The sequence below is a fragment of the Miniopterus natalensis genome, chromosome 17, assembly GCF_054644295.1.
Source record: "Miniopterus natalensis isolate mMinNat1 chromosome 17, mMinNat1.hap1, whole genome shotgun sequence".
NCBI lineage: Eukaryota > Metazoa > Chordata > Mammalia > Chiroptera > Miniopteridae > Miniopterus > Miniopterus natalensis.
In genome coordinates, this window is record NC_142097.1 from 18246045 (window position 1) to 18272215 (window position 26171).

At 38.4% G+C, this 26171-nt stretch overlaps 1 protein-coding gene across 1 annotated transcript; it reads right to left on the bottom strand.

Annotated features, from left to right (window-relative positions):
• Window positions 1-1210: 1210 nt before the first annotated feature.
• UTP6 (UTP6 small subunit processome component) lies at window positions 1211-25508 on the bottom strand. Its single transcript, XM_016207624.2, has 19 exons — window positions 25351-25508; window positions 23939-24023; window positions 20789-20830; window positions 20464-20556; window positions 19737-19784; window positions 19089-19152; window positions 17713-17831; window positions 15066-15143; window positions 14000-14081; window positions 13107-13188; window positions 12059-12243; window positions 11433-11512; window positions 11019-11096; window positions 8105-8284; window positions 7161-7241; window positions 6849-6958; window positions 5788-5854; window positions 4128-4200; window positions 1211-3214 (listed from the first exon to the last, which is right to left on the bottom strand). The coding sequence occupies exons 1-19, from the start codon at window positions 25440-25442 to the stop codon at window positions 3057-3059; spliced, it is 1797 nt and encodes a 598-aa protein (XP_016063110.2). The 5' UTR covers window positions 25443-25508; the 3' UTR covers window positions 1211-3056.
• Between the last annotated feature and the right edge of the window lie 663 nt (window positions 25509-26171).

A 26171-nucleotide genomic window follows, 5' to 3' on the forward strand; every position in this document is an offset into this window, starting at 1 on the left:
CAAGATATATATATATGTATATTTTTTTTTTTTTTTTTTAAAAAGTCCATTAGAAACCAGGACAAACGATAAAAACAAACTCCGATAACGTACTGGAAACTGCAGTCATAATAAAACTAAACATTCTGTGCTGACCCTAGCCTGATCTGGAAAAAGTTTGGGGATTTGTTTGGTTTTTTTAAGAGTGGTAGGGAGAGATGGAGGGAGAGAGAAAAACATCGATGTGAGAGACACATGAGACATGGATTGGCTGCCTCCCAAACACCCCCCCACCAGGGCCAGGGATCAAACCTGCAACCCAGGTACGTGCCCTTGACCCAGAATGGAACCAATAATGTCTAACTACTGAGTCGCACTGGCCAGGGCAAAGCTCCTTTTTTACAACCTGAAGGTGGAAAAAGATAGGCAAGGACAGCCTTCACTGCCTGTCCCCACGCACACTGCCTAAACTCGAACAAAACAGCTCAAGGTGTGGTAACGTGCCTTAACATTTAAGTGGCAGAAAGCTATAAACTGGGATCCCTTGCTTACCAGGACACGTTAATACAACCTTTGGGAGATTAGAAAGCCTATTCCCTCATCTCCTTCAAAGTATGTGTTATTTATAAACTACATACGACATTTGAAAACATTTGTGTAACAGCTGATACATAATATTCTCTTTTCTTTTTCTCTATTAGACTTTCCTACAAGGGAATGTGACGGATTAATGTGTCCTCTATTCTGACCCATGAGTCAGTTTCCCCAAATCTAATTGGATTTATCTAGCTCAACTCTATCCAATAGAGCCTTCTCCAATTGTGGGAATAAAAAAGTTATATTATCTGTGCTGTCCAATATGGTAAACATATGGCTATTAAGCACTTGAAATGTTGCCAGTGTAAAGGAGAAATTGAATTCATTTTAATAAATTTAAATTGTCACATGTATCTAGAAACTACCATATCTAACAGTGAGGCTCCACGTGAACTAGCTAGATGCATTTTCAAAACCTTCAACCGTGAAGACCAGACATAGGGTTGTGATAACCCCAGGGGGAATGGCCTTGCTATAAGACGCCAACCACCACCCTCTTTGCTCTCATCTCTTACATGCAACATAAATCTCTTTCCTAAAATAAAAATGCCACATAAGGATTTATTTTAAAACAAATGACAAGCAAACATTTAGAGTACAAAAGCTCAAAATAAAAATGCCCTAAAACAGATGCGAATATTCACAGGAATTTAATATATAATAAAGGTATTATATCACACATCAGCAGAAAGTAAAATGGCCACAAATGGCATTGTAGAAAATTTAGTTTAATTGCTTGGTTAGAGAGTCGGCCCTTGGAATGAAGGGTCCAGGGTTCAATTCCGACCAACGGCACATACCTCGGTTGCAGGCTCGATCCCCAGCCCTGGTCAGGGCATGTGTGGGAAGCAACCAATTGGCATGTCTCTCTCACACTGATGTTTCTCTCTCTCTCCCCCTTCCATCTCTCTCCTCCTTCCATCTCTCTCTCTGGAAAGCAAAGGAAAAAATGTCCTCAAGTGAGAATTTAAGAAAATAAAAATTTTAAAATCATACAGACAAAAAAACACACCTCTGGATGTCAAAAACCACACACACACACACACACACACACACACACACACACACACACACAACTGGGGCAAATTATTTGCAATAAATGATAGACAAACTAAAGGTTAATACTCTTAATATATATGAAACTTACAAATTAATAAGAAAAAGTTCAAAGAACTGTCAAAGAACATGAGAAGATGAGAACCAGGAAAAAAACATTCATTCCATTACTGTCAAAGAAATGCACATTAAAACAATGATATGTCATTTTTCACTTATTAAAATAAAAATATAAAATATACTCTGCAGCCAAAGGTGCTGACATTTTCATGCATTGCAAACTGGCAATATATATCAATATTCCTTTAAAAAGTTATATCCTTTAATCTAATAATTCTGTAAGATATCAATCTACTAAAGAAATAACCAAGGATGTAAACAAAGATTTACAAGAATCTTCATCAACAGTGTTTATAATTAGAAAAAAATTACAAATGGCAAGGTCCAACCACAGGGGATTAGTAAAATAAGTCATGGCTCATCTACTCAATGGAATGCTATAAATCAAATGTTTTTAAGGTTATTTTAATGATATGGGGGAAAACAACATTAAGTGAAACATAGTAAGTAAACTGTACTGAATATTTCTCCCACTGACATCATAATGTTAAGTTAAATAACATAAAATTCAAACAACTGCGTCCCCTGCTCCCAGAATGCCCTTCTCTGCTCTAAGCCATCTACCATCATCGCCTCTGAAGCCCTTCTCTGCATTCTAATCTACTCCCTAGCCCTGCCCTTCTTTGGTTGCCAGGCCTTCCCATGGTAAACACTTCTCTGCAGATCTGTCCCAGGAATAAAAGACACTTTTATAATGTCTTAATCTTCTTAAAGGACTTTTTCCCCAATCCTTCTCTACTGCTTCAGCCAGCTCTCAAGACATCCATCCCAAAGAGCTTCCCTTCTTTTCTGCTTATGATGAGCACTCAATGACTAAATAAATGATCTCAGAATAAATCCAATTTCAATCAAGGAAATCAAATTACTGAGTTTAACTCCAGATGATATGACCGGATACTTTTATTTTCATTATTCTATTCTTACCATATTTTCTACAACAGACACATACCATGTATACTTTTATAATGAGAAAATAAACAGAGCTGTACTTTCCCCTCCATTTCAACTGGCCCCTAGGTCTAGATTAGAGACATCCACCCCTGACAGGGGTAATAAAAGAAACTCAGTTGTATGATTTCCACATATTTTGGAAAACATTTAGGATCTACAGTAAATACAGCCTCAACAAATAGCCTCTGGCCACTAAACAGCAGTTCTCTTTTCTGGAATTAAAGATTAACCCAGTAACAAAATTAAAACATGTCTCAAAATTTTGTCTGCCAACTGCAGAAGAATTCATAACACAAACCTGCCCAGAGGGCTTACAATACTATTTCAGAAGGTTGGCTGTGGTCTTCCTCTTTTCACAAATTGCCAGCTTGATGCATAGCATGTTTGGCTACAAACTTCTCTGCTGACTCTCCCTGCAACATTTTCATGGCTCGCCAATATATCTGTCCGCAGTTCTCAGGTCTGCCAAGGGGGTGGTTCAATTCTTCTTTGATGTAATCCATCCAAAGATCTTTAAAGGGAACCAAAAAATTACTATAAACATACGATAACTGATGAGGCTTTATTAGGTAAACTTAATTACTTAATATCAATTCAATGCAAGATTTCTAAGAAACTTAACTTCTTGTTATTTCCAAAGAACCTATGTGAAACAATACTTCTCATCATCTTCAAACTACGGTATATCAAAACTATTTTTTAAAGTAGAAACCTTCACTTTAATCATGACAGTATATGTATTTTACAAACTCAAATAGACTAAGTATTTTAGAGGCAGGATTTGGTTGAGTCTCCTTCAAGGTGAAACTTACCTCAATGAGTTCACTATAACCTCGTTGCCATGCTTAACAAAACTTGCTTAGGTTAGTAAAAACACCATTTTCATGCATTCTATCAGGTCTGTTGAAACCTCTTAAGAACAAATGTATTTTTAACGTGAATTTAACTATACACATGAAGTTTTGAGTACTAAGTAATTTACATGATATATCTACACCCAGAAGTATGTTTTGCAAGTCGTATAAATGAGGACAATGTGGCAACAGCCAATGACAACTAATGTCAACTAGCCTGCCACAACCCTTATAACTATAACTCCCACCCCATTTTGTTCTGACCCACATTATTAACCTTTCCCTTACAAACACCACACTTTTGAAAGAGAACGAAACCAAGCAGATCTTTCTCTAATCCAGAGTTAACAGAAAACCTACGGACTCTTGAGCTTGTGAACTTGAAATTATAACTAAAAGTATATCTGTAAGTATTTATGCACGAAGTGGGGGAAGAGGCAGGGTAAGGATGCAAGTTTTGTTCTCAAAGAGGGCCATGACTCAAAAAAGTTAAGGAACACTGTTCTAGCCATGACAGATTACAGAACACATGCAAACAGACTTGTGTGTCTATAGCTGAAGTTTACTTACCAGAATCTACAGATCCAAACTCTCTCAAAGCCCTCTCATAATATTCTCTTAAGTTCGCCATCTTGCAGGATTCCTAACAAAAATAATCAGACAATCTTGCCTCAAAAACCTTAACTTATAATGTCACAAATTCATTTCAACCACATTGTTAAGTAGCTATCCTCTATTCGGTATCTGAAGGAGAGGAAGGTTGTGGCTTAAGATGAACACAGCCTGGCTTTCAACTTAACCAGAGAAAAGTCAAATACATTTACGTCCAGAGTGAAATAAATGTCAAACAGTGATAAAAAGCACTTTGCTACAGTAGCATGGACAAGGCCTAACTAATTCTCAGTGAGAGGACTGAACGGGGATAGAACCCACAACCTGTGTATGTGCCCTGACAGGGAATTGAACCTCAACCTTTCAGGACAACACTCTAACTACCTGAATCATACTGGCCAGGGCGACCTTCAGCAAATTTTTTAAATTCTCTGATCTTAAAAGTGTCCTCGTCCATAAAACAAGGATAATGAGATCTTAAAGTAACTACAAGGATTAAATTAAATGCTGATTAATTATGAACCTAGCTAAAGAGCTACTAGTCCTAACTTCACAATGAATAAATGTTAATGTTTCTCTCTCTCTCTTCCTTCCTTTCTCTCTGAAATCAATCAATAAATAATGAAACAGTACAAAACTGTATGTATATAAGAAAACAATAAAAGTAACAACGTGGCTGGTTGTGTTGCTGTGATAGGATTACAGATACACTTGGGTTTTCATGTATTAGTGTGGTTTTTTTGTTTTTGTTTTAATATGTCTTTATTGATTTCAGAGAGAGAAAAAGAGAGGGAGAGAGATAGAAACATTAATGATTGAGAGTATCACTGACCGGCTGCCTCCTGCAAACCCCCTTCTGGGGATCGAGCTGGCAACCCAGGAATGTGCCCTGACCAGGAATCAAACGGTGATCTCCTGGATCACAGGTCGGCTGGTCAATGCTCAACCACTGAACCACTCCAGCCGGGCTCATGTATTAGTATTTTAATGAGACTTCCTGTATTTCCCTTACTCACATGTTCTGTTAAAAATACTAGAAACTGGCCCAACTGGCACGGCTCAGCAGTTGAGCATCAATCAACCTCTATGGTCCAGGAGATTGCCGTTCAATTCTTGGTCAGGGCACATGCCCAGGCTGTGGGCTCAATCCCCAGTAGGGGGCGTGCAGGAGGCAGTCAATCAATGACTCTCTCATCATTGATATTTCTATCTCTCTCTTTCCCTCTCCCTTACTCTCTCTGAAAACAATAAAGATAAATTAAAAAATAAAAATAAAAAATAAAATACCAGAAACTGTTACTAAGTGCTACTCTTCACCTCACAACCCGATATGCTACGAGACAAAGAGGATGCCATGGAGGCAAAGAAGCAGTGCCTCGCCCAGCCTGGCAGGGAGGGCTTCCTATAAGAAGTGATATCTAAGCTTTCTCTTTTCCAGACAGGTACTTTCTCTTCTTTGCCTGATTACCATTCCTAAACCATCTCTATGAAAACAAGGAATGAGATAAAGGGAGCAGAAATTTATATTATAATGAGAGCTTTTTAAATACCAAAATGCTGCCATAAATTAGTAACCACTAATCCATTTTCCCAGACAAGAAATGAATAGAACACTTACTTGCTCCTTTTCAAACTGGATTATTTTCCTGAAAAAATCAACTGAAAATGGACGGCTTTCCTGTAAACTAAAAAGGAGAAACTGTTATCTTTCACAATGACAGATAGCCTCTTACACCCCATGACTATAAATACCTATGCCAGTGCCTCCACAAAACACGGTTCAATAAAGACCTGCTCGCAATTCAATGCAAGGACTGGACTTAGCCACCAGTCACTCAATGCTTTCAATCTCCAATGCCGCTCTTCACCATCACCAACTTCTTTTCTATCCACCTTTCTTCCTGTGCTTTCTCACTTTCAGAGTCTTAAGTTCCCTCTACTACTACATCTCAAGGTCTTTTGAAGGAGACCAATAATTCCACTTCTAAGAATATATTCAAGGGAAATGATTTCTAACACGGATAAATATGTGTGCAGAAATGTTCATCAAAGCAGTATTACTGTGCCAAATAGTTTATGGCACATCTACAGAGTGGAATGTCATACATCTACTTTTTAATAAATCATACATATGAAAAACTACTACTGATATGGAAAAGACCAGGCTTACTGTTTACCAACAAAAGTAACAAAGAAAATGTGATAATCTCAAATATGTGAAAGACAAGTTTTAAAATGATACATCAACATAGGTTTTTTTCTCTTGATGATGGGATTACAATGAATTTGTAGTTATCTCTTTTTAAAAAATTTTCCACAATAGGTGTGACCTGCTTTTACTGTTCTAAAAAAGAAAAGAAAGCCCGGCTGGGCGTGGCTCAGCGGTTGAGTGTGGACCTAGGATCCGGGCGATTGGGGTTCAATTCCCAGTCAGGGCACATGCCCAGGTTGCGGGCTCGATCAATGTCTCTCATCATTGATGTTTCTGTCTCTCTCTCTCTCCCTCTCCTTTCCTCTCTCTGAAATCAATAAAGATATATTTTTAAAAAAAACAAAAAAACTTCTTGAAAAGTCTCTGGGATTACTTCCTCAGATACTATTTGTGATACATATAATCTGGGTATGAGGACCTAGTATGGAGTGGAGAGACCAGTAACAGCTACAAACATCTGTGAGTACCTTTTAAACACAGCTCTCGCCTTTTTGTTGCCACCACTTCGATAAGCCCAATCCAGGTACTTTTCCTTCAGAGTGGTTGAGTCAGCACCCGTGATAACTAAGATAGCTTTCTATAATTCAAAAGAAAAAAGGCACAAGCTGTGTAAGGAAATTTATAAATATCAATACACATTTTCCCAGAACCATCCCAGGCTGCTCAATGAATAGTGCTTTAGGAAGAGCTGCTATAGAAATAACTCTAAAGCTAGCCAACCAGTAAACCTATCTGCTCATTCCCCACACACTACAAGGCATAGACCACCAGGCCCATACCTTATAGATGGCTTCAGTGTCTTCTTGGCTTCTGGCACCTTCACTCCACTCTGCCCAAGAAATCCACAATGGCAGACAAACCTGCTCACAATAAAAAATTAGTTAGAAAACAATAGTTTAGCACTACACTCTGAAAACTAGTCACTATAAAGACAGGTTCCTCCTAAGATAACCAATATGTAAAGTATGGATTCATTCCCAGTCTGTCCTCACTCTGAAGGAATCCTCAGTACCAGCAGCAATGACATGTCAGAATACAGTCTCTGGCCAAGTCACCCAAAGCAATACTCACCTGTTAATTCTAGCTCCCTGATGTTGGAGAAGGCTGCCTATGGTTATTGCCATTGATTATCTGTTCATTAATTGAGCAATTAACAGCCCATAGCTAGTCAAACCTATAGCTACCCAGGCAATATCTCTGCTATTTAGGACTCACAACACAAGTACTAACTATCTAGGCTGAACGATCTGACCTCCACTCATGTCTCAGAGGCACACACAAATGAACAGTAAAATAATTAAGATTTTTTTTCCCCACTTTAACTTCTGGAATACTTTTTCCTACTAATATAAAAGATTCACTGCAAAGCTTTAAGGTTTAGTCTTTTAAACTTTTAAGGTTTACAAATATATATATGTGTGTTTTAAAAATCAGGCTTAAGCTCAGCTTTGGAAACAAGTGAGAATATTCTATTAATATTTCTCACTTGTAAGATATCTATACGGAATATAAAATTTTATATAATTTAGTCCATTTTCAAATAAAGAATTAGAAATAGGCCATTAAACGGAAGCAAATTCTTCTAATATTGACCCTTAAATCACTAGCACAAATGTACTCTAGGGCCAGCTCTCATGAGACAAGTACACTCCAAATAAACTTTGGCTTGAGTTTTAGAAGGTTTCCCAAGTAGAATGAAATACAAAAGACCCAACTCACAGACCTGGGGTTTCAGGGACGCAAAGGCTTCTTCAAAATGCCTGGCTACGTCAGGGCTCTTTGACTCAATCAGCACCCGCAGCTTCAGCTCCCATATCATCACAGAGTCTCTAAACAACTCAATCCCGGCTACAGCCACCTGCAGAGCTTCCTTAAGGAAGTCATGATGCAGCAACAACTCGATCTGGATAAGACAAAGGATCACTGGAAAATTAATCCTGAGAGCTAAATTATCTATGTAATGGGGGATAAACGAGGCAATAATTTCAACAGCCTTTCCACTAAGCCTTTTACCATGGCTGCCAAACAGGTACAAAGTGAACAATTTGGAATTCCTCCATTCCCTGCTCCTACTCCTAAGCAGTATCAAAAAACAGGGAAGAGGGGGAAAGTAGAGAATCTAAATAACTTAGGTTGAAAGTTAAGTTTCTAATAAAACAGTTCACTATAATAAAACCCATACCCACCAAACGAGAGAATAAACATCAGAAAAGATAAAACCAGTATTTGTGGGTTGGTAAGGAAACAAGTTTATTCATTCAGAGTAGAGCACACTATAAACTAGTATAATTTTGCTGAAATATAATCTGACATTATATATCACAAGTCATAAAAGTGTTCATAACTTAAACTTGAGAATTGTATTTTAACAAATATGGCCCAACAAGTATATGAACAGAAGGAAATCTTATCTGGTCAAAATGCTTGTATCAACACTATTTTAACGGGGGGAGGAAAAAACCTAAAACCAATTCAATTTTATAAAACTGTGAAACAGTAAATAAATGGCAGTATATAATCCATTCATTCAGCAGGATTTTTATTGCATACTGTACATTCTAAATTCAATAATGAGACTATGAGGTGCATTCTCCACCATGCACAGAGCCTCCGTCTAGCAATGTGATATGTGCCAGGACAGAAAAAGCATCATATGCTATCAGAGTACAAAGCAGGAACACCCAACAGGGTCTATGGCAGTGATGAGAAAGGACTCCAAAAAGGAAGCACCATTTAGACTTAAGAGCAGGCATCAGTCAGGTGAAAGCAGAGGTCCTAACCAGCATGTGCAAGAGGCTGAAGATGAGAGACAGCTTGGAAATCCAAGTTCAGAATGGTTGGGGGTGGAGGGTAAGATGTAAACTGGAGAACTGGCAGATGAGGCTGGCAATATGGGGGGGGAGGGGGGGGGCAAATTAATGAGACTGAGCAGCTTTATCCAAAGGACAGTGGAAAGCCACAGAATCTGATAATCAATTTTAAAACATCATTCTGTGGCAATTAATCTGGATAAAGAATGGATGCAGAAATCAGCAAAGCTTTTTAAGTACAGCAGCACGCTGAGGAACTCTCATTAAAGGCAAAGTCCCCAAATGAGTGATGAGATGGTAGGGTTAGAAAGGGCAACATGAGAGACCTGGAGAGCAGAGGATGTCTGAAATAGCCAGAGTGGTGAATGGCAAAATAAGCAATAATAGAAAGAGAGCAGGACTTCCAGAATAACACCTCAAAGCAAAGCCCTACTGGACAGAGAGAGTGGGACTGTCTTGCCATCATTCAATTCAATAACCCAAACAGGGGCAGCTGAGCTCACCCAGGTCTGGGATTTTTGCGAGACAGATGCCAAAGTGGGAGAAGGGTACCTCGGAAGTGGTATAATATAACAGGCTAGTATACAGCATAGCATCATGTAAGTATTTTTAAATGTTAATGTAAAAATAATAGAATACAAAATAGCAAAACATTAATTGTAATTATATAAAAATTGCATAATAATATGAATCAGGAGTTGGCACTAGACAAATATAAAGATTTTCGTCCTTTTTTGTCCTAGAAAGGTATTTAAATACACTAACACATTATTTCACATTATGCTGTGACGTGGCAAAACCAAGGATCACTATCACTATTTTAAAACTGAGTCGACAAACTCAGAAAGGTTAAGTGATTTGCCCAAGTCACCTCACTATTAAGTGGCAAACTTGATCTAGAACTATGTACTCCCACAGCACATTACTCTGGTCTCAATAACAATCCTCACCCACCCTGGGGGTAGGAATGAGTTAATACAGCTCCTCCTAGAACGTCAGATTCTGACACACAGGGAACACATCTAATTTGTTTCCAATGCTTAACCTGGGCCAGGCGTTTAGATTGAAAGCTAGGAAAGGGATGTTCAGTAAAAGATGGAAGGGTGGACAAACAAAATAAACCCAAACTGTGACTCCTTGTGTTTTCTGCTACATAATATTCTTCCCTTTACAGACACAGATTCCTTTTTTTTAAAAAGGTATATTTTTAGCCCGGCCGGGCGTGGCTCAGCTATTGAGCGTGGACCTAGGATCCAGGCGATCAGGGTTCGATTCCCAGTCAGGGCACATGCCCGGGTTGCGGGCTCGATCCGCAGTCGGGAGCCTGCAGGAGGCAGCCGATCAATGACTCTCTCATCATTGATGTTTCTATATCTCTCCCTCCCTCTCCTTTCCTCTCTCTGAAATCAATAGATATATTTTTTTTTTAAATAAAATAAAATAAAAAGGTATATTTTTATTGATTTCGGAGACAGCAAGGGAGAGGGAGAAAGAGGGAGAAATATCAATGATGAGAATCATCGATCAGCTGCCCCCTGCACACCCCCTACTGGGGACTGAGGCCACAACCTGGGCATGTGTCCTGACCAGGAATTGAACCACAACCTCCTGGTCCATGGCTCAACCACTCAGCCACACCAGCTGGGCCAGATTTCATTTCTGACATACACCAAACACTGACAGGCAAATGTAAATACTCTACATCTACACACCAAACTTCCGAATGGTCTTAGTCACATAACTATGTATGTTAAAACATACAACACCAGCATGAACCACCTGGAACTGAGTACATATAACTGGCAGTGAATGTGCTCGTGTCCTTACCCACTGCTTGTACAGGAATTCTGGTAGAAGTTTGAGTTCATGTGCCTTCCTGAATACAGTCATGGTTCTTTCCAGCCTCTGAAATCAGAAAATTGCCTCAGTTCATTACAAAGATTCCAGCAGAGGTTTTTGGCCTCTGATAGCAACAAATGCAGTTTTGCACATTTCTGAAAACTGGGAGCAGGGACTAAGGTGGTTTCATATGATTAGATGAGTTGGACAGCTGCACCAGTAATAGAGCACCTCCTGACCCCGTGGCCAGGATAAGGGCAAAGCAGACTCAGGCCATCAGAATGACAAGTCACTCAAGGAGAAAGATTAAACATGGAGTTCTTGGAAGCTGTCCCAGGCCCCAAAAGAGTCTTTTTCCAAAAGACAGTCACTTTCTAGTAGCCACTCTAACTACATCCTTACCTGTCCTCTGAGGGACTGACTACTTGTCTTCTTAGCAAACCTTTCCAAGCAAAAGTTGATGTAACACTTCCACATGGCCTCTGAAAAAGTCAGAAAGATTACACTGATCAATCATCAATTCTTGGTTTAACAATCATCACACATCTTTTCTTTGAAGGGAAAACTCCTCTGAAGAACAGTTTAAACTAATCTGGTTTTAGAAAAAAAAAGTTATTCTGATCACAGCCAATAAACCACCTCAAACACTGAGGGGGAAAAACTGAGTAATGACATAAATATAAAAATTATAAGTCTATCCATGTTATATACCCCCTCTACCTTAATACTCCAATATTACAAAATCACAAAGTGATCTATATCAAAAGATAATTAAGGAATTGTAATTAAACAATCTTCCTGAGTATCATTTCCAGCAAATGTATGAACACATATATACCATTACTGTCAGGGAAAGTCAAAAAGCTCAATCCTTCACCACCAGAGAAAGAACAAGTCGGAAAGCCAGGCACACTGTACACTATCAGAGAGATTCCTGAAAGAGATCTTGGTCATGGGAATGGGGGCTTCAGTTTCACATTCATGAGCACCATTACTTCTACGCCACACAGTGATTTGGTGCAATTCACCTGTAGGGAGACTCTTGACTGCCTCCTCGTACACAGCACAGCAGCGCTCCTCCTTCCGGCCTGCCTCCACTGCTCTGGCTTGCTTTGCTGCAGGCTGCTCTTCTCCTGGCTGCGACTGTATCTCTAATTCTCGCCGTGCCACATAATCCCAAGTGAGAGGGTCATCTGTGTGCACAGCCTGAAGGCTGAAAAACAAAGCTTATTGGCATGAGTCCTATGACAGGAGACTAACTCAGAATATCAAACAGAGAGATAGTTCCCAATGCTCTATAAACATTTAGAGGATGCCCCTTTAACAATTCCATTACTATAAATAGGCTCCTCAGATATCTGCACACTCTATGCATAAATTTTGTCTATGGATCACACATTTATTAGGTTTCAGAATGTTTCACACATCATTCACAAATGTTAACTTTCAGGTTAGCTCTCAAGGTCAAATCAGCAGGGAGGTAGGGCGAGACAATCCTCCTTGAGCCCTGGAGAACCTTATTTTTTTTATCCAGGCTTTTGCATTTCTGCAATAAAGGCAAAGAAAAAGCAACAACCAAATCCTCTACCAAAAACCTGAAAATGTCCAAAAAGAAAACCGATTCAAGTTCTATTTTATCTCCTGTGAAAGTAAGGGGTTCTGTGAAAGTTTAAGGGGTTCAACCTAAGAATGAAGTACCCATAGGTAGGCTGCAAGTAATTCTCAAACCATATAACCAGACATTAAAGAATAAAATCACCTGCAGCACTCAACTACAGACAGTCATGAGTATAACTTTCACTTTACGGACAAAAGACATGCCAAGAAAGCAAAAATACAGATTTTTATAAAAGCTGTAGGTCTTACTTGTTACTGAATAGAGCCAAACTATTTTCCAAGGGAAGCCAAGGAATATATTTTTTAAATACAATTTACTATGATACAATGGTCTTAAAACGTAGCTTTCCTCCAAGGGTGTAGTGTGGTATATTCTTTCCCACTTTCTAAATATCCAACTTCAAACCCTTACCACAAAATAAGAAATAGCCATATTCACCTTGCCACTATTTTACTTACTCATCATAAATTTCTTTTTGCAGATCTTTGGCAAAGTCAAAGAGCTGTGCAATTGAAAGCAGTGACACATGAAATTCTGCACCTAAAATTTTAAAAGTAGGGGAGGGGAGTAAGACTCTAAAGTATCATTTCACTCTAAAAGTACCACCTTCTTGATATACTAAAGTTGTTGTTTTTCAAATTGAGAAATAGGACATGGGGAAGGGGGTGGGGTGGGGTGCAATGGGTCAATGGGAAGAAAAAGGGACATCTGTAATATTTTGAACAAAAATAAATAAAAAAGATTGCTATCAAGCCAAAAAAAAGAGAAATTAGGACAAAGCAGGAAAAAAATCACCCATAGTTCCATTACACAAGCAAAGCCATTATTAATATTCTGGTGTATTTATAAGTACTTGTAGCTTTTTTTTTTTTTTAAGTGATTTTATTGATTTCAAAAAGAGGAAAGGAGAGAGAGAGAAACATCAATGATGAGAGAGAATCGTCTATCAGCTGCCTCCTGCACGCCCCCTACTGGGGACTGAGCCTGCAACTCAGGCATGTGCCCTGACTGAGCATCGAATTGTGACCTCCAGGTCAATTCTCAACCACTAAGATACCCTGGCCGGGCGTAGCTTTTATTCTAAACTTCTTAAGGGCATAAAGGAATGTATTAAATCATCTATTTATTTTCTTCAACTTCCCACATGAATTAAGTACTAAATAAAAACTTATTGAAATGTTCAAGTATATCCTAAAGGGCAATAAGCCTTCTGAAAGAAACATTCCTACAATGAATTTTATACATATTCTAACAGGATTTTTAACATAAATTTTCAAAATAAGTTAAAGGTCTTCCTCATTATAGATTGTTTCACTTTCCCATCATAAATAAATGTTCGCAAGATACCTACCTTTAATTATGTTTATAGAATTTTTGTAGATGATCCGTGCCAACTCGCCTGTCAGGATTTCTTCAGGATAATCAAGATTTCCCTAAAGAGTGTTATATTGAACATAACTTAACAGGTAGTGCAAATAAGCAGAAAAAGCACTAGAGAAAAATGAACAGTCCTAGACTACCTGTGCCATATGACCTCTGGCAAATCATGTCTCTCTCTGGGCCAGTTCCCTCACTTATAAAATGTGTAGTTGAACAAGACAGTTATCTTCAAACTATGTTCTCTCAGGCTCCTGGAGTGGTAGCAGGATCACTCGGCTTAAGGCCTCACTCTCCATTTAGACCAGAATAGGTCAACTCTTACATGCCCTGTTGAACCTTCTACGTAGGACTTTATTTGGATAAAAAATTTCAGAGCCCTGGCCGAGTAGCTCAGTTGGTTAGAGTATTGTCCCTATAAGCCAAGGTTACAGGTTCAATCTCCAGTCAGGGCACATACAAGAATCAACCAATAAATGCCTCAGTAAGTGGAACAACAAATCAGTGTTTCTCTCTCTCTCTCCTGCCCACCCTCCCTCTCTCTTTCCCTCTCTCTAAAAATCAATTTTAAGAAAAAAAAATTTTTTTATTTTCAGAGCTGGAAAGCACAGTAACAGATGATAGCAAAGTTCCTTTTTCAGTTCTAACATTCTAAAACTTTTTTTTTAATTATTGTCACATAAAAAATTATATAAAAAAGGAGGCTAGAAACCACACATTTCCACAACCTTTCTCAAGCTCCCTCAGCCCATTAATATGTCATTTCATGAAATCATAAAGTACTAAAGGGTAGCATTTGGCCATTCCATCAGTAATAATCTTGAGGACCATTCCAATTAGTGCAAATGCCTATTTTTAAAGCACAAAATTCCATTTTTATTATTAAGCCCATTTTATTAAGTCAACTCTAGACTCATCTTAAAGTTTCAAAATATGACATTAAATTGGAAAGAAAAATACATTCCAAAGATTTTCTCTTACTCCTAAGCGGGCTCAAAACACTACACATATTAACAAGTGACAACATATTAGGATCTTACCACATCCATTTTGGCCTTCTCAAATTCTTGCTTTTCCTTCCTCAATTTCTCAGCATGCATCAGCTCCATCCTGAAGTACTACAGAAGGGAAATGATGAACTAAAAAGCTCTAGAAATAATTTTTTTAACATTAGAAACAGATAAGATGCCTTTTGTACCCATAATTATTGGATCTGGGAGTTTGGGGGGAGTGGTATATTTGCTATGAAACTAGCTGACACTGACAAAGAGGGAGATCTCTGTGATCATGGCACAGTTCCATATCTTGATTGCAGTGGCTACACAATTCTACATATGTGGGAGGAAAAAACAGAACTACATGCACATTATACCAATGATAATTTCCTGACTTTGATATTATAGTATAACTTAATGAAATGTAACCATCATGGAAAACTAAATATACGGTACACAGGACTCACTGTATTATCTGTGTAACTTCCTGGGAATCTATAATTATTCTGAAGTAAAAATCAATGGTAAATATGTAATATCACGTATATAAAGAGAAACTAATGCATGATTAACAGGTACTGTAAAGTTGGCTTATCCAGAAATTTTAATACTTTGAATTCTATGCTACAAGACATATTAAAATGATGAATTTTTTAAAAGTGTTTATACTGTTTAAACCAGAAATTCTGCTTCTAGAAATCAATCAAAAGAAAATAATCCTAAATAATTAAGTTTCATACACGAAGGTGTGAGAACAAAGTGAAAATTTTCATAATAATACTAACCAGGTTACTTGCCTTTGCTCTTATTAAGAGTTTAAACTTTTTCAGAGACTACATGATGGGTCCTATCACCCAGACTGAATGCCAAGAGGAGCTCTGAGCATCCAGCTGTCCTCTATTAAGTCAGATATTCAAGGGATTTACAAAAATGTATAATAATGCCGTTCTTCTTTCTCAACTTTGTTTTAGAAGAGTTATTTTCATCTAAAAATAAGTAACCTATATTAACATATCATGAATTTGTTTTTAAATAAATACTTTTAGATTTCTTGGTTTTAATTTCAATAAAATAAAAATTGATGGAGGTAACCCATATAAACAAAAGGTCTTTGAGGTCCTCAGTAGTTTAAGATTGAAAGAGGCCTAAAAAGTTTAAACATAACCAATTATAGGTCAATATATACTAACATGGAACTATATTCATGATATATTAGGTAAAGATACAGAACACAAGAATATGTAATAGAATCCTACTTTTTAGAAACAGAAGTTGTTTTAATTATCTGTAATAGGCATAAAGCAAGGGTGATAAAATATGAGTACTTTTTCCCTTACTTTTTCATACAACTGTTTTCTCTGAACCACTTATAATAAACAAATTCTAATTACTTTTGATAAGAATAAACAATAAATCTATTTCCATTTTGGAAAATACAAGTATGAGCACTTGTGAAAGCCTCCAAAAACCATGTAAAATATTAACACGAGGGGGGGAGTGGAGGTGGAAGAGAGGGTATTGGAGGGATAAATTGTGATGGAAAAAAATAAAGAAAAAATTAAATAAATAAAAATAACACCATACAACAACTCTCTAACAACAGGGAAGATTGATTCTTACAATAGTTTTTCAATAAAAATAATAAAGGCAGCAAAGGAATGTCTAACAGAATATGTAAAGAAACAAAAGGACACAAGACTACAATATAAAACATCATTAAGTTACAAGACCAAAAGTATGGTTGGGACAGTGACAATACCAATTAGCATGAAAACCCCTATCTTTTACCCCTCAGCACACAGGCTTTTCATTTGAAGACTAAACAGCAGTTTCTCCCTTATCCTGACAAATACCTCAGAAAAAGGTGCAGTTTTCAATAATGCACTTATTCCCCTTTGGAGGGATACTTTTTTTTTTAATATATCTTTATGGATTTCAGAGAGAGGAAGGGAGAGGGAGAGACAGAAACATCAATGATGAGAATCATCGATCGGCTACCTCCTGCATGCCCCCGACTGGGGATTAAGCCTGCAACCCGGGCATGTGTCCTGACCAGGAATCAAACCTCAGTCTCCTGGATCCTAGGTCAATGCTCAACCACTGAGCGACGCCGGGCCAGGCAATGAAGGATATTTTTGATAAAAGAAAAACAAATGCTTTTGTTTTTGGTTTTCTTTCATCAAAAGTACCCCTCCAAGGGGGAATAACTCTACCAAGAGGGGAAGAAAATATCTACCTCAAGAAAGAGAGACAAAAAGATAAGAGGAAAACAGGAAAAAAAGTGAAGAAAAGCCAAAGGCAGTGGGGGAAGGGAGAAAGGGGAGGAAGAAAAGGAAGGAGGGAGGGGTAAGAAAAAAATAAGAACAAAGCTATAAAGATGGCTGAACCCTGGCCCCTCCATTTTATAAAGGTAAGGTCCACTACCCCTCCCAACCATAATGGGCAGGTAGGAGTTTTAATCTCTCACTAAGAACCTAGAAGACGCATATGGTCAAAACCTACTACTAACCAAAAAACACCCTCCTGGCCCCCTTTCTCCAGCAGCTCCTTACCAATCCCTAGCCTCCATAATTCAAAGTCTTTTTTTAAAAAACTTAAAGAATGTGTGCTCTAGAGGACCAAAGTGAGACATCACTCTCTCATGTAGACCAAAGTGAGACATCACTCTCTCATGTAATGTCCACACACTTACTTCTTGATAAAGTTTTGGGCAATGGGGATGAAAGCGCAGAGCTCGAAGAAAGAGTTGTCTTGCACTTTCTGAAGACAAGCGATCTTCCATTTCCCATTTGGCTGCCATAATCCACAGAGCTATAAATGAAAAACATCAGACTTCATTTTATTAAATTAACCAACTCAGGCAAAAAAAGACCAATGGTCCAATTTTAATACTCAAAGAATTTTTTTAATCCTACCAAAAGAGAAAGGAAATGGAGAGGAGTTTGTAATGATTATTTTTACAGTATTATTGCTTTACCTAAACTTATAGAGTATCCTGAAAGAAACAGATAAATGTTAACACCTGAGAGTACTTATTATGTGCCTATTACTGTTTGATCTCATCTAAGGTCAACATCATTTTAAGCCACATACAAATTTTAAGTGATAAAATGCTGGAAAATATTGTGCAGCTAAGAATCAATGAAATAAAATTTTGCTCTTTTCTCTATATTGAAAATAGTTCAATTTTTTTTAATTACTTATAATTTTAAAAGTAAATTTTTATCATACCTACTGGGAATAAAGGCTTAAAAGAAAACAAACTTTTGTCCTTCTACAAGGGACATTAACTTTGAGTTAGCATTCGAACCATTTCCCTAGAAACTCAATAAAGATGAGCTAGTTACCAGGCAAGATTGCTTTTGGTAAAAATAACCTATGGTTGATAACCACATCTGGATGAGGCGGCCAGGATCCCTGGAAGCTATGCCCATCCATGGGTCTTCTAAGCCAGGGTGGCCCCCCTACCCACTCATCCCTCGCCACTGAACTGTCAGTAGCCTCCATACCGCTAAGAGCACTCTACTGGAAAAACACGCCAGTGCTGCCCTGCTCTCTTCTGAATAACCTGGTGCTAATGTGGCCTGTGGAGTCTTGTGCGTGGTAAAGGGCCTGGTTAAGAACAAGCTTTGGAGCACCTCCACTGTAAAGGAATGCACCGCTCAGAATGCACCTGAGAGAGGCCTTTCTCTTACAAAGCACGAGTTCCAACTCTGTGTCAGTCACTCCTGTAAAATCTGCATTAATCTTTTCCCCTGTTTCAGAAATCCCTTAAACATGACTACCTTCAAAGAGAATGTCCCTCAAAGGACCAAAGAGTTTCTTTTACCATTAACTAAAAAAGAAATGTAGTTCCACTTGCCAACAGATATAATACCTAACACACTAACTAGTACACAGTAGGCAGGGATGAACTAAGCAGCATCATTCAGGAAACAAATCTGCTGAGGCCAAATGCCTAAGCTCAAGATCTTGAAATAAGCTCTTTTAGGTTTATCAGGCAAAATATCCCAAAACAGTGTGAGTCTACATAAGGTAGAAAAAGAACTGACAAGTATTTCACCATACCTGGCTTGTTTGAATGAATGGCCAACATGGCAGAGAACACCTTGCTAAGTTGAGCTTTGGTAGCCTGAAAAGACAGAGAAAAATTAAACTTCCAACACAATGAAATCACTGTTACTTCTCTCTAAGAGATCTGTCTGTACCCTTACAAACTATAAAATCCAATGGGGCAAGATCTGCTATTGCTAAGGACATGTAAACATACACAGACACTCATAGTTTTCTTCTACCTAAACCACTCTACATAAGCATTCTAAATATTTAAAAAAAAAATGTCAGGCCTTGGCCAGGTAGCTCAGGCGGTTGGAGCATTGTCCCAATGTGCCCAGGTTGTGGGCCTGATCTCCAGTCAGGGCACATACAAGAGGCAACGAATGAATGCATCAGTGGGTGGAACAACAAATGTCTCTCTCTTAACTCAATAAATAAAATTATAAAAAAGTTTTAACTTTTCAAATGAATTGAAAGCCATTGAGTCATTCAGATATACAAATGTTACACTGAAGTTCAGTCTTCTTGGGTCCTTTTCCCGTTTGTTAACCCTACATCTTTGGAGAAAACATGGAATTTAGTAATCAAGTATGGGGCTTAAAAGGCCAACTAACCAAAAGAAAGAATGAGGGAGTAAGACTCGGCTGCCCAATTACTCACCCATTTCTTACAGAAGACAACATAGGACAGCCAAAGTTGAACATCATCCTGCAAGAAAAGTGATGTAGTAAGCCGCCTGAATTTGAGCTTTATAATATAAAACACCTTTGAAACAGAGGCAGACTTCAGAAAATCTAATGTTACAACACCCCCAGCCTATTAAGCTCTTCCTCACTGAGGCCTTAAATCTCTTAACCACAGTAATTCCCACCTACCATGCTCCAAGACAAAATTTGTCATCTATCCAGTTTGTTCAGTGCAGTTTTAAAATGGTCTCAATCAAGAACAGCAACCCAAAATTTGTCATTCCCAGGAATCCAAAGTACTTCCCATATAATATGTCTCAGTCCCAGAGCCAAACTTGAAGAAAATCAAGTTACTGAGGTACTGCCCCTACTCTAACCATTTATCGTCCACATCCAAGTCTTTAGTGTACTTAATTTAGAGATATAGCCAAGCAAATCCCAGACCATTTTCTGCTCCTTAACTGTGTATCAAATCCACTGCTTTCAGCACCATCCTCACAGAATAACTATCAGGTAATGAGATCAATTTTCTTAATGGTTTGGTAAGTGGTTGCAGGTAATAATACCACCATTAGAATAAGTATTGAGACACCCAAGATAAGAATAAACAATGGACAACAATGCACTTGAACGTCCACATCAGAATATGTATAATATATATCTTCACATCTCTTACAATTAAGGAAGCTCTGATCACTTACTTTCCACTTTGCTGAAGCGCGTCGGAACACACCTTGTACCCGGTGTACAATAGAATTCTCAATCTCATCCTTCTTAAATGAATACCCGATGCGCTAAAAAGGAACATAAAAACAAGCCTCAGTTTAATCACATTTACCCAAAGCAGCACTCACTTGATCACTAAACAATACTGACAGAGAAAGCAAAGGATTACAAACATCCATTATGAGTACATCATCATGCAACTTGTCAATGCAAACCACTTCCCAAACCCAAGTTCTAGCAATAGAGCCACCCTATTTCATTCTATATTTTTTTCCAACTTCCAGATAATCAGCTACTTACAGATCTTCTCCTCTGGATCAGCTCCAAAAGATTAATTTCATACTATAGAAGGAAAACATACACAAAAAAGAGGAAAACAAGAAAAATTATAACCTTTTACATGTATAGGAAATACACTTAGTTAAAATCATAAAGTAAATAAAAATCAAGAATATAAAACAAAAGATAATTTGCTGTCAAGAAGCATAATCTACAGTAAATGTCTAGCATTCACTGAAAATTCACCTTACATCTGCAACACTCAAAAATACACACATTAGCAAGCATATAAACAAATTAGCTACAAAGAGAGCATGTTACAAAACCCCCAAGATATAAGGTTTATATTATTGATCTAACTTTCTAGTATGAAAGTATATTTAAACTTTTAGTAATTAACCTTTGAAAAATCTTAGCTGATGCACAAGCAGATAATAGGTTTGTACAATTCCTCTGTAAGCCTTGGCTTAAATATTAAGAAACTGAAACCTCAGAACCTCGTAAGACTGCATGCTTCATTTTTAAAATATTTTGTGAAATATTTTGAGCACACAGAACACCCATGCAGGTAGCTACCACACAGCTATGTCAAACCCTACAATTACTATATATTTGCTTCAAATATTATTTAGAAAGAAAACACTTCAAAGAAGAGTGAAGCCCCACTATGTACCATATCTGATTCCACTCTTCTTCCTCCCCAGAGGAAATGACTATCTTTATTTGACTGCTTGTCACTCGCAAACATGACTTTTGACTTTATTATAATGCTTTTAAGCTTTACATAAATGGTATCATATTGTACCCATCACTCCATATTTTTACTCAACATTAAGTTACTTTTAATTTGGAACAGCTGGAGAGAGAGGGAGGAAGGGAAGGAGGCAGCAAGGGAGAAACATCAATTTGTTGTTCCATTTGTTTATGCATTCACTGGTTATTTCTTGTATGTGCCCCAACTGAAGATCAAACCCACAACCTTGGCGTATGGGGGCAACACTCTAACCAGCTGAGCTACTCCGCCAGAACCAACACTGACTTTAAATATATCCCTCTTGACACATGAAACTGAAGTCCCTTCATTTTAACTGCTATATATAGTATTTCACTGTATAAATGTGCAATTTCTCCTGCTGATGCATGTTTCCAATTTTTCTATTTCAAAAAGGTGCAATTAATATTCTTGTACATATCTTCTTGTTGACATATCCGGGAACTTTTCCAAGGTGTACACCGACTTCCACCACTAATATGTAAGCTCTTCAATGCAATGATTTTTGTCGGCTTATTTATCATGGCACTACCCATTGAATTGTACACAGTAGGTACTCAATATTTACTCTATGGCTAAATGAATGAAATTGCTGGGTCACAGAGCAGACATATTTTCAGCTTTATGGGATGTTACCAAATTGCTCTCCAAAGTGGTTGTATCAACTGTATACTGATAACATCAGTCTTTAAAACATTTGCTAATATGATGGATATACAGTAGTACTGCACCCTGGTTTTAATCTCTATTTACCTGATTACTGAGGCTAACATTTTTTCATAAGTTTACCAACTAATGATGTTTCCCCTTTGTAAATTGCATGCCCAAATTTTTCCAGTTGTTTCTATTTTCTTTCTAGTTGTCATTTTCTTGATTTGTAATTCTCACCCAAGGATATATTTTTATTGATTTGAGAGAGAGAGGAAGGGAGAGGGGGAGAGAGAGAAACCTGAGTATGTTCCCTGACTGGAAATCGAACCCACGACCCTTCAGTACACAGGACGATGCTCCAACCATCTGAGCGACACCAACTGGGGCAACTTTTACTTTTAACATGGTCAAATAATTCTTCTCTTCATAGCATGTGCTTTCACAATCTAATTTAAGAAATCTTTCCCTACCTGAAGTCATTCTTTCATATTTTTTGAAGATTTAAAGCTTTCCCCCCACATTTAGCTTTCCAATTCAGCAGGATTTGATTCATGTGTACTATGTGAGGAAGGGACTCAATTTTATTTTTTCAATGTGGATACCCAGAAACTCATAATTTAAAATGCCACTTATACCTCATAGCAAGTTTATACAGTTGTGTGCAGGGTGTGTGTGGGGAGATATATGTAAGAGTGTGTTTATTTGTGTGTTTTTAATCTAATCTCAGTTATGTTCTCTTTTAAAACTAAACAAATCAATCTAATCCACACAGTTCTTAAATATTTGAGGATGAAATGACTTGTCACTTCTTAAGTCTCTGTAAGGTTAAACATTTCTATTTCCTTCTAATTCCTCCTAGAACGAGGTTTCCATCCCGGCTGCCTTCCAACCAACCTCTCACAGTCCTTCTTAAAATGTAGTCTTGAGCCTAACACACCGCTCCAGACATGGTCTGGTAAGTGCAAAACGCTTTTTTTCAAGCCAACATCATCTGAGTGCCCACTATTTGCAATGTCCTCTGCTTGACTAATTTACCCAACACTCTACTTTTGTTAACGCTATCAATTAAATTATATTTTTTTACATAATATGCTCTTGGCTCATTTTGAGTTAGCAATTTACTATGAGCTCTAGGACCTCTTTCAAATACAAGACTCTTAGCCAGGGCTCATATATCATTAGTTGTTCTTAATCTAAGCTCAGAACCTTTAGTCTTAAAACATTTCATCTTATTACTAGGTTCTTTCCGAATCCCGATTTTGTCATCCTATACAGATTAGCTATTCTCGCCCATGTAAAAATAGGTTTGGCATGTATATTTTATCTTCACTCGAATCTTCCATTCATTTACAGGACTGAAGAATCCTGCAGCATACCTCTCTCTAAATTAACAGATTTACATACGCATAAGTATTGACTTTCCAACCAGCTACTATCATCAAACTCACTCTCCTTTATTTTTCCCAAGAGATAGGCTATCAAATCTCTTGCTGAAATCCTGATACAGTGTGTCTTGGGCAGTCTCTGGTCAACTAACCTCAAAAAAAAAAAAAAAAAAAAAAGTTCAGTTTCCCAGGGACTAAAGCCGTAGTGGAGCAATGCTCCTCCCAAACCACCTCTGTTTTTATTCAGAAGTCACCTGTCTAATCATCAGTTCTAGAATTTTGTTAAAAACTGACATCAAGCTGGCCATTCTATTATTAATTTAAAATTTGTGAGATTAAAAGGTAATGAAATTATTCACTTACTTGAACATAATTGATAAAGTCTTCCTTACAAAGAGCTCTTCGCTGTATTCTGTATTCTAGATCCGAAGCCTTCTTAATGATAGCCCTGAAGAGAAAGCCATTTAAAATGTAACACTTGAAAAGAGCAAAACTTAAGTAAGTGTGAGTTAAGTTTCTTCATTTTTAATATATTTAAAACGTATTTACCAAAACATGTAATTCCCGAATTATTATTCTCCGTAAGCAAGTATTCTCTTACGTGATTATTTCTGTGTTCTTAAGGGCATCAGGGTATATTTTGTATATTTTCACACTTGATCTTAGCCAAAAGGCTGAGAAGCAATGCATCAGGATTTATTTTAAAACTTTCACAAAAATCATCTTAATTGATTGCCAGGACCATTATTAACATTCCCACCAGCAAAGCAAATAACCTTAAGTACTTCACATTATTTATATATGGTATTAACAAAGATTTCTTTTCCTCCAAAGTCAGGTCACTTAAATTTTAATGATAATCAAATCTCTTTCCTAAATTCCTCTTACTTCTGAGTTTCCAACATGCAGATTTAAAAAAAAAAAAGAAAGATAGATAGAAAGAAAAACCCTCAGATTGTGTCTACATAGAAAGATTTATTATCTCTACAAGGACTTATGGGAGATACTTATGTATTTAGCTAAGAAATAAACAAACAGCACGTACCTATCAGGAGAATTTAATGCATGATGGGCAAGACCAATAACTGTCCCTAGTTAATGATAACGGTCACATTCACTGAGCCTTTATTAAGCGTCCACACCCGACATGCAGCATTTCAGTAACAATGTTTACTTTAAGGACCCCATAGTCACAGTAGTACCCTCAGAGTCGACGTAAAATGAAAAAAGAGTAGAAGAAAACCATGTAAAACCATTATTAAACTTAATTTTAACAAATGACTGAACGCCAACTTTGTGCCAGGCATCGCTGGCTGCGCCCTGGGGCAGAATACGAAATTGAATTAAATGGTCCCCATCGTCAAGCCTTGTGAGAAAGATTTATCGACTCCTCGCGGGCTCCCTCGGCCCTCTCTCTGCAACTCTACTATCATCAACTGGCAGCGCACCGCACCGCAATCAAAACGTTTCTCGTGTCTCTCTCCCAGCACGCACGGGGCAGTTAGCGCCCGATGGGCAGGGAGCCTGGTTTTATCACCTGGCTGCCCCAAGACCGGGCTCCATGAAGAGCTGTCACTAAGTCTGGTGGCACGGATCACCTTACAATACATGAGAAGTTAATTCGAGGCATCATCAAAACCTAGAGAGGGGCTTCCGCCACATGAGGAAAAACAAACAGCACTCAACGGCTGCCCACCCCTGCGGCCGCCACGCGCACACCGGCCGCCGCCGCCGCCCCTCAGCCCGCCCCAGACCTTCCCCTTCCTCAGCCTCACTTAATCTCCGCGTGACTGAATAGTCCAATGCGCTCCAGCTGTTCCAACTCGGGAAGCCGGTCTTCTATACGTTCCTGAATTATCTCCGCCATGAGGGCCAAACTCTAGAACCCAGCCAAGAGTTTCTCTCAACCTCCGACATGCGCTGGTAGCGCCCACCTTCGGCTCCGGAGACCCAGCCCTAACGCTCGCACGCGCCGACGTAACGTGTGCGCTGGGTCCCGCCTCTTCCGCTTCCGCCGCCTCCACCTTTGGAGAAGGCTCCCTAGCACTCCTCCCTGTGGTTGACTGTGGTATTGCAGCGAGGGCCCCCTCTCAGGACAGCTCCAAAGGACTGAAGCGGAGGAGCCAGGCTAAGGTGGGGGCGGGGCTAACTCGGGCGCGGCGAGACGTGGGCGGGGCTGCGGGAAAGCGCCTCCAGGTCGGCTGAGAGCTACCTGAAAGGCGTGAAATACTTTTTCTACAGAAAATTGACTCCTTTCATTCGGGTCCCATCCCACAGCCTTGCTTTCCAACACCAAAAACAAAAGAAGAAAAAAGAAAGCAAAGGGGAAGAATAGAGGGTGTTGTACAGGGTGGGGCAAAAATAATACAATAGTTAATAAATAATTATACTTAAACTCTGTTTCCTGTACTCACAATTACATACCTATGTTTGCCCACCCCTGTGTAATTACAGTAAACATTTTTAAAAGTTAGTGCCCGGCCAGGCGTGGCTCAGCGGTTGAGCATCCACCTGGGCTGCGGGCTCGATCCCCAGTTGGGGGCGTGCAGGAGGCGGCCGATCAATGACAACTCTGTCATCATTGATGTGTCTCTCT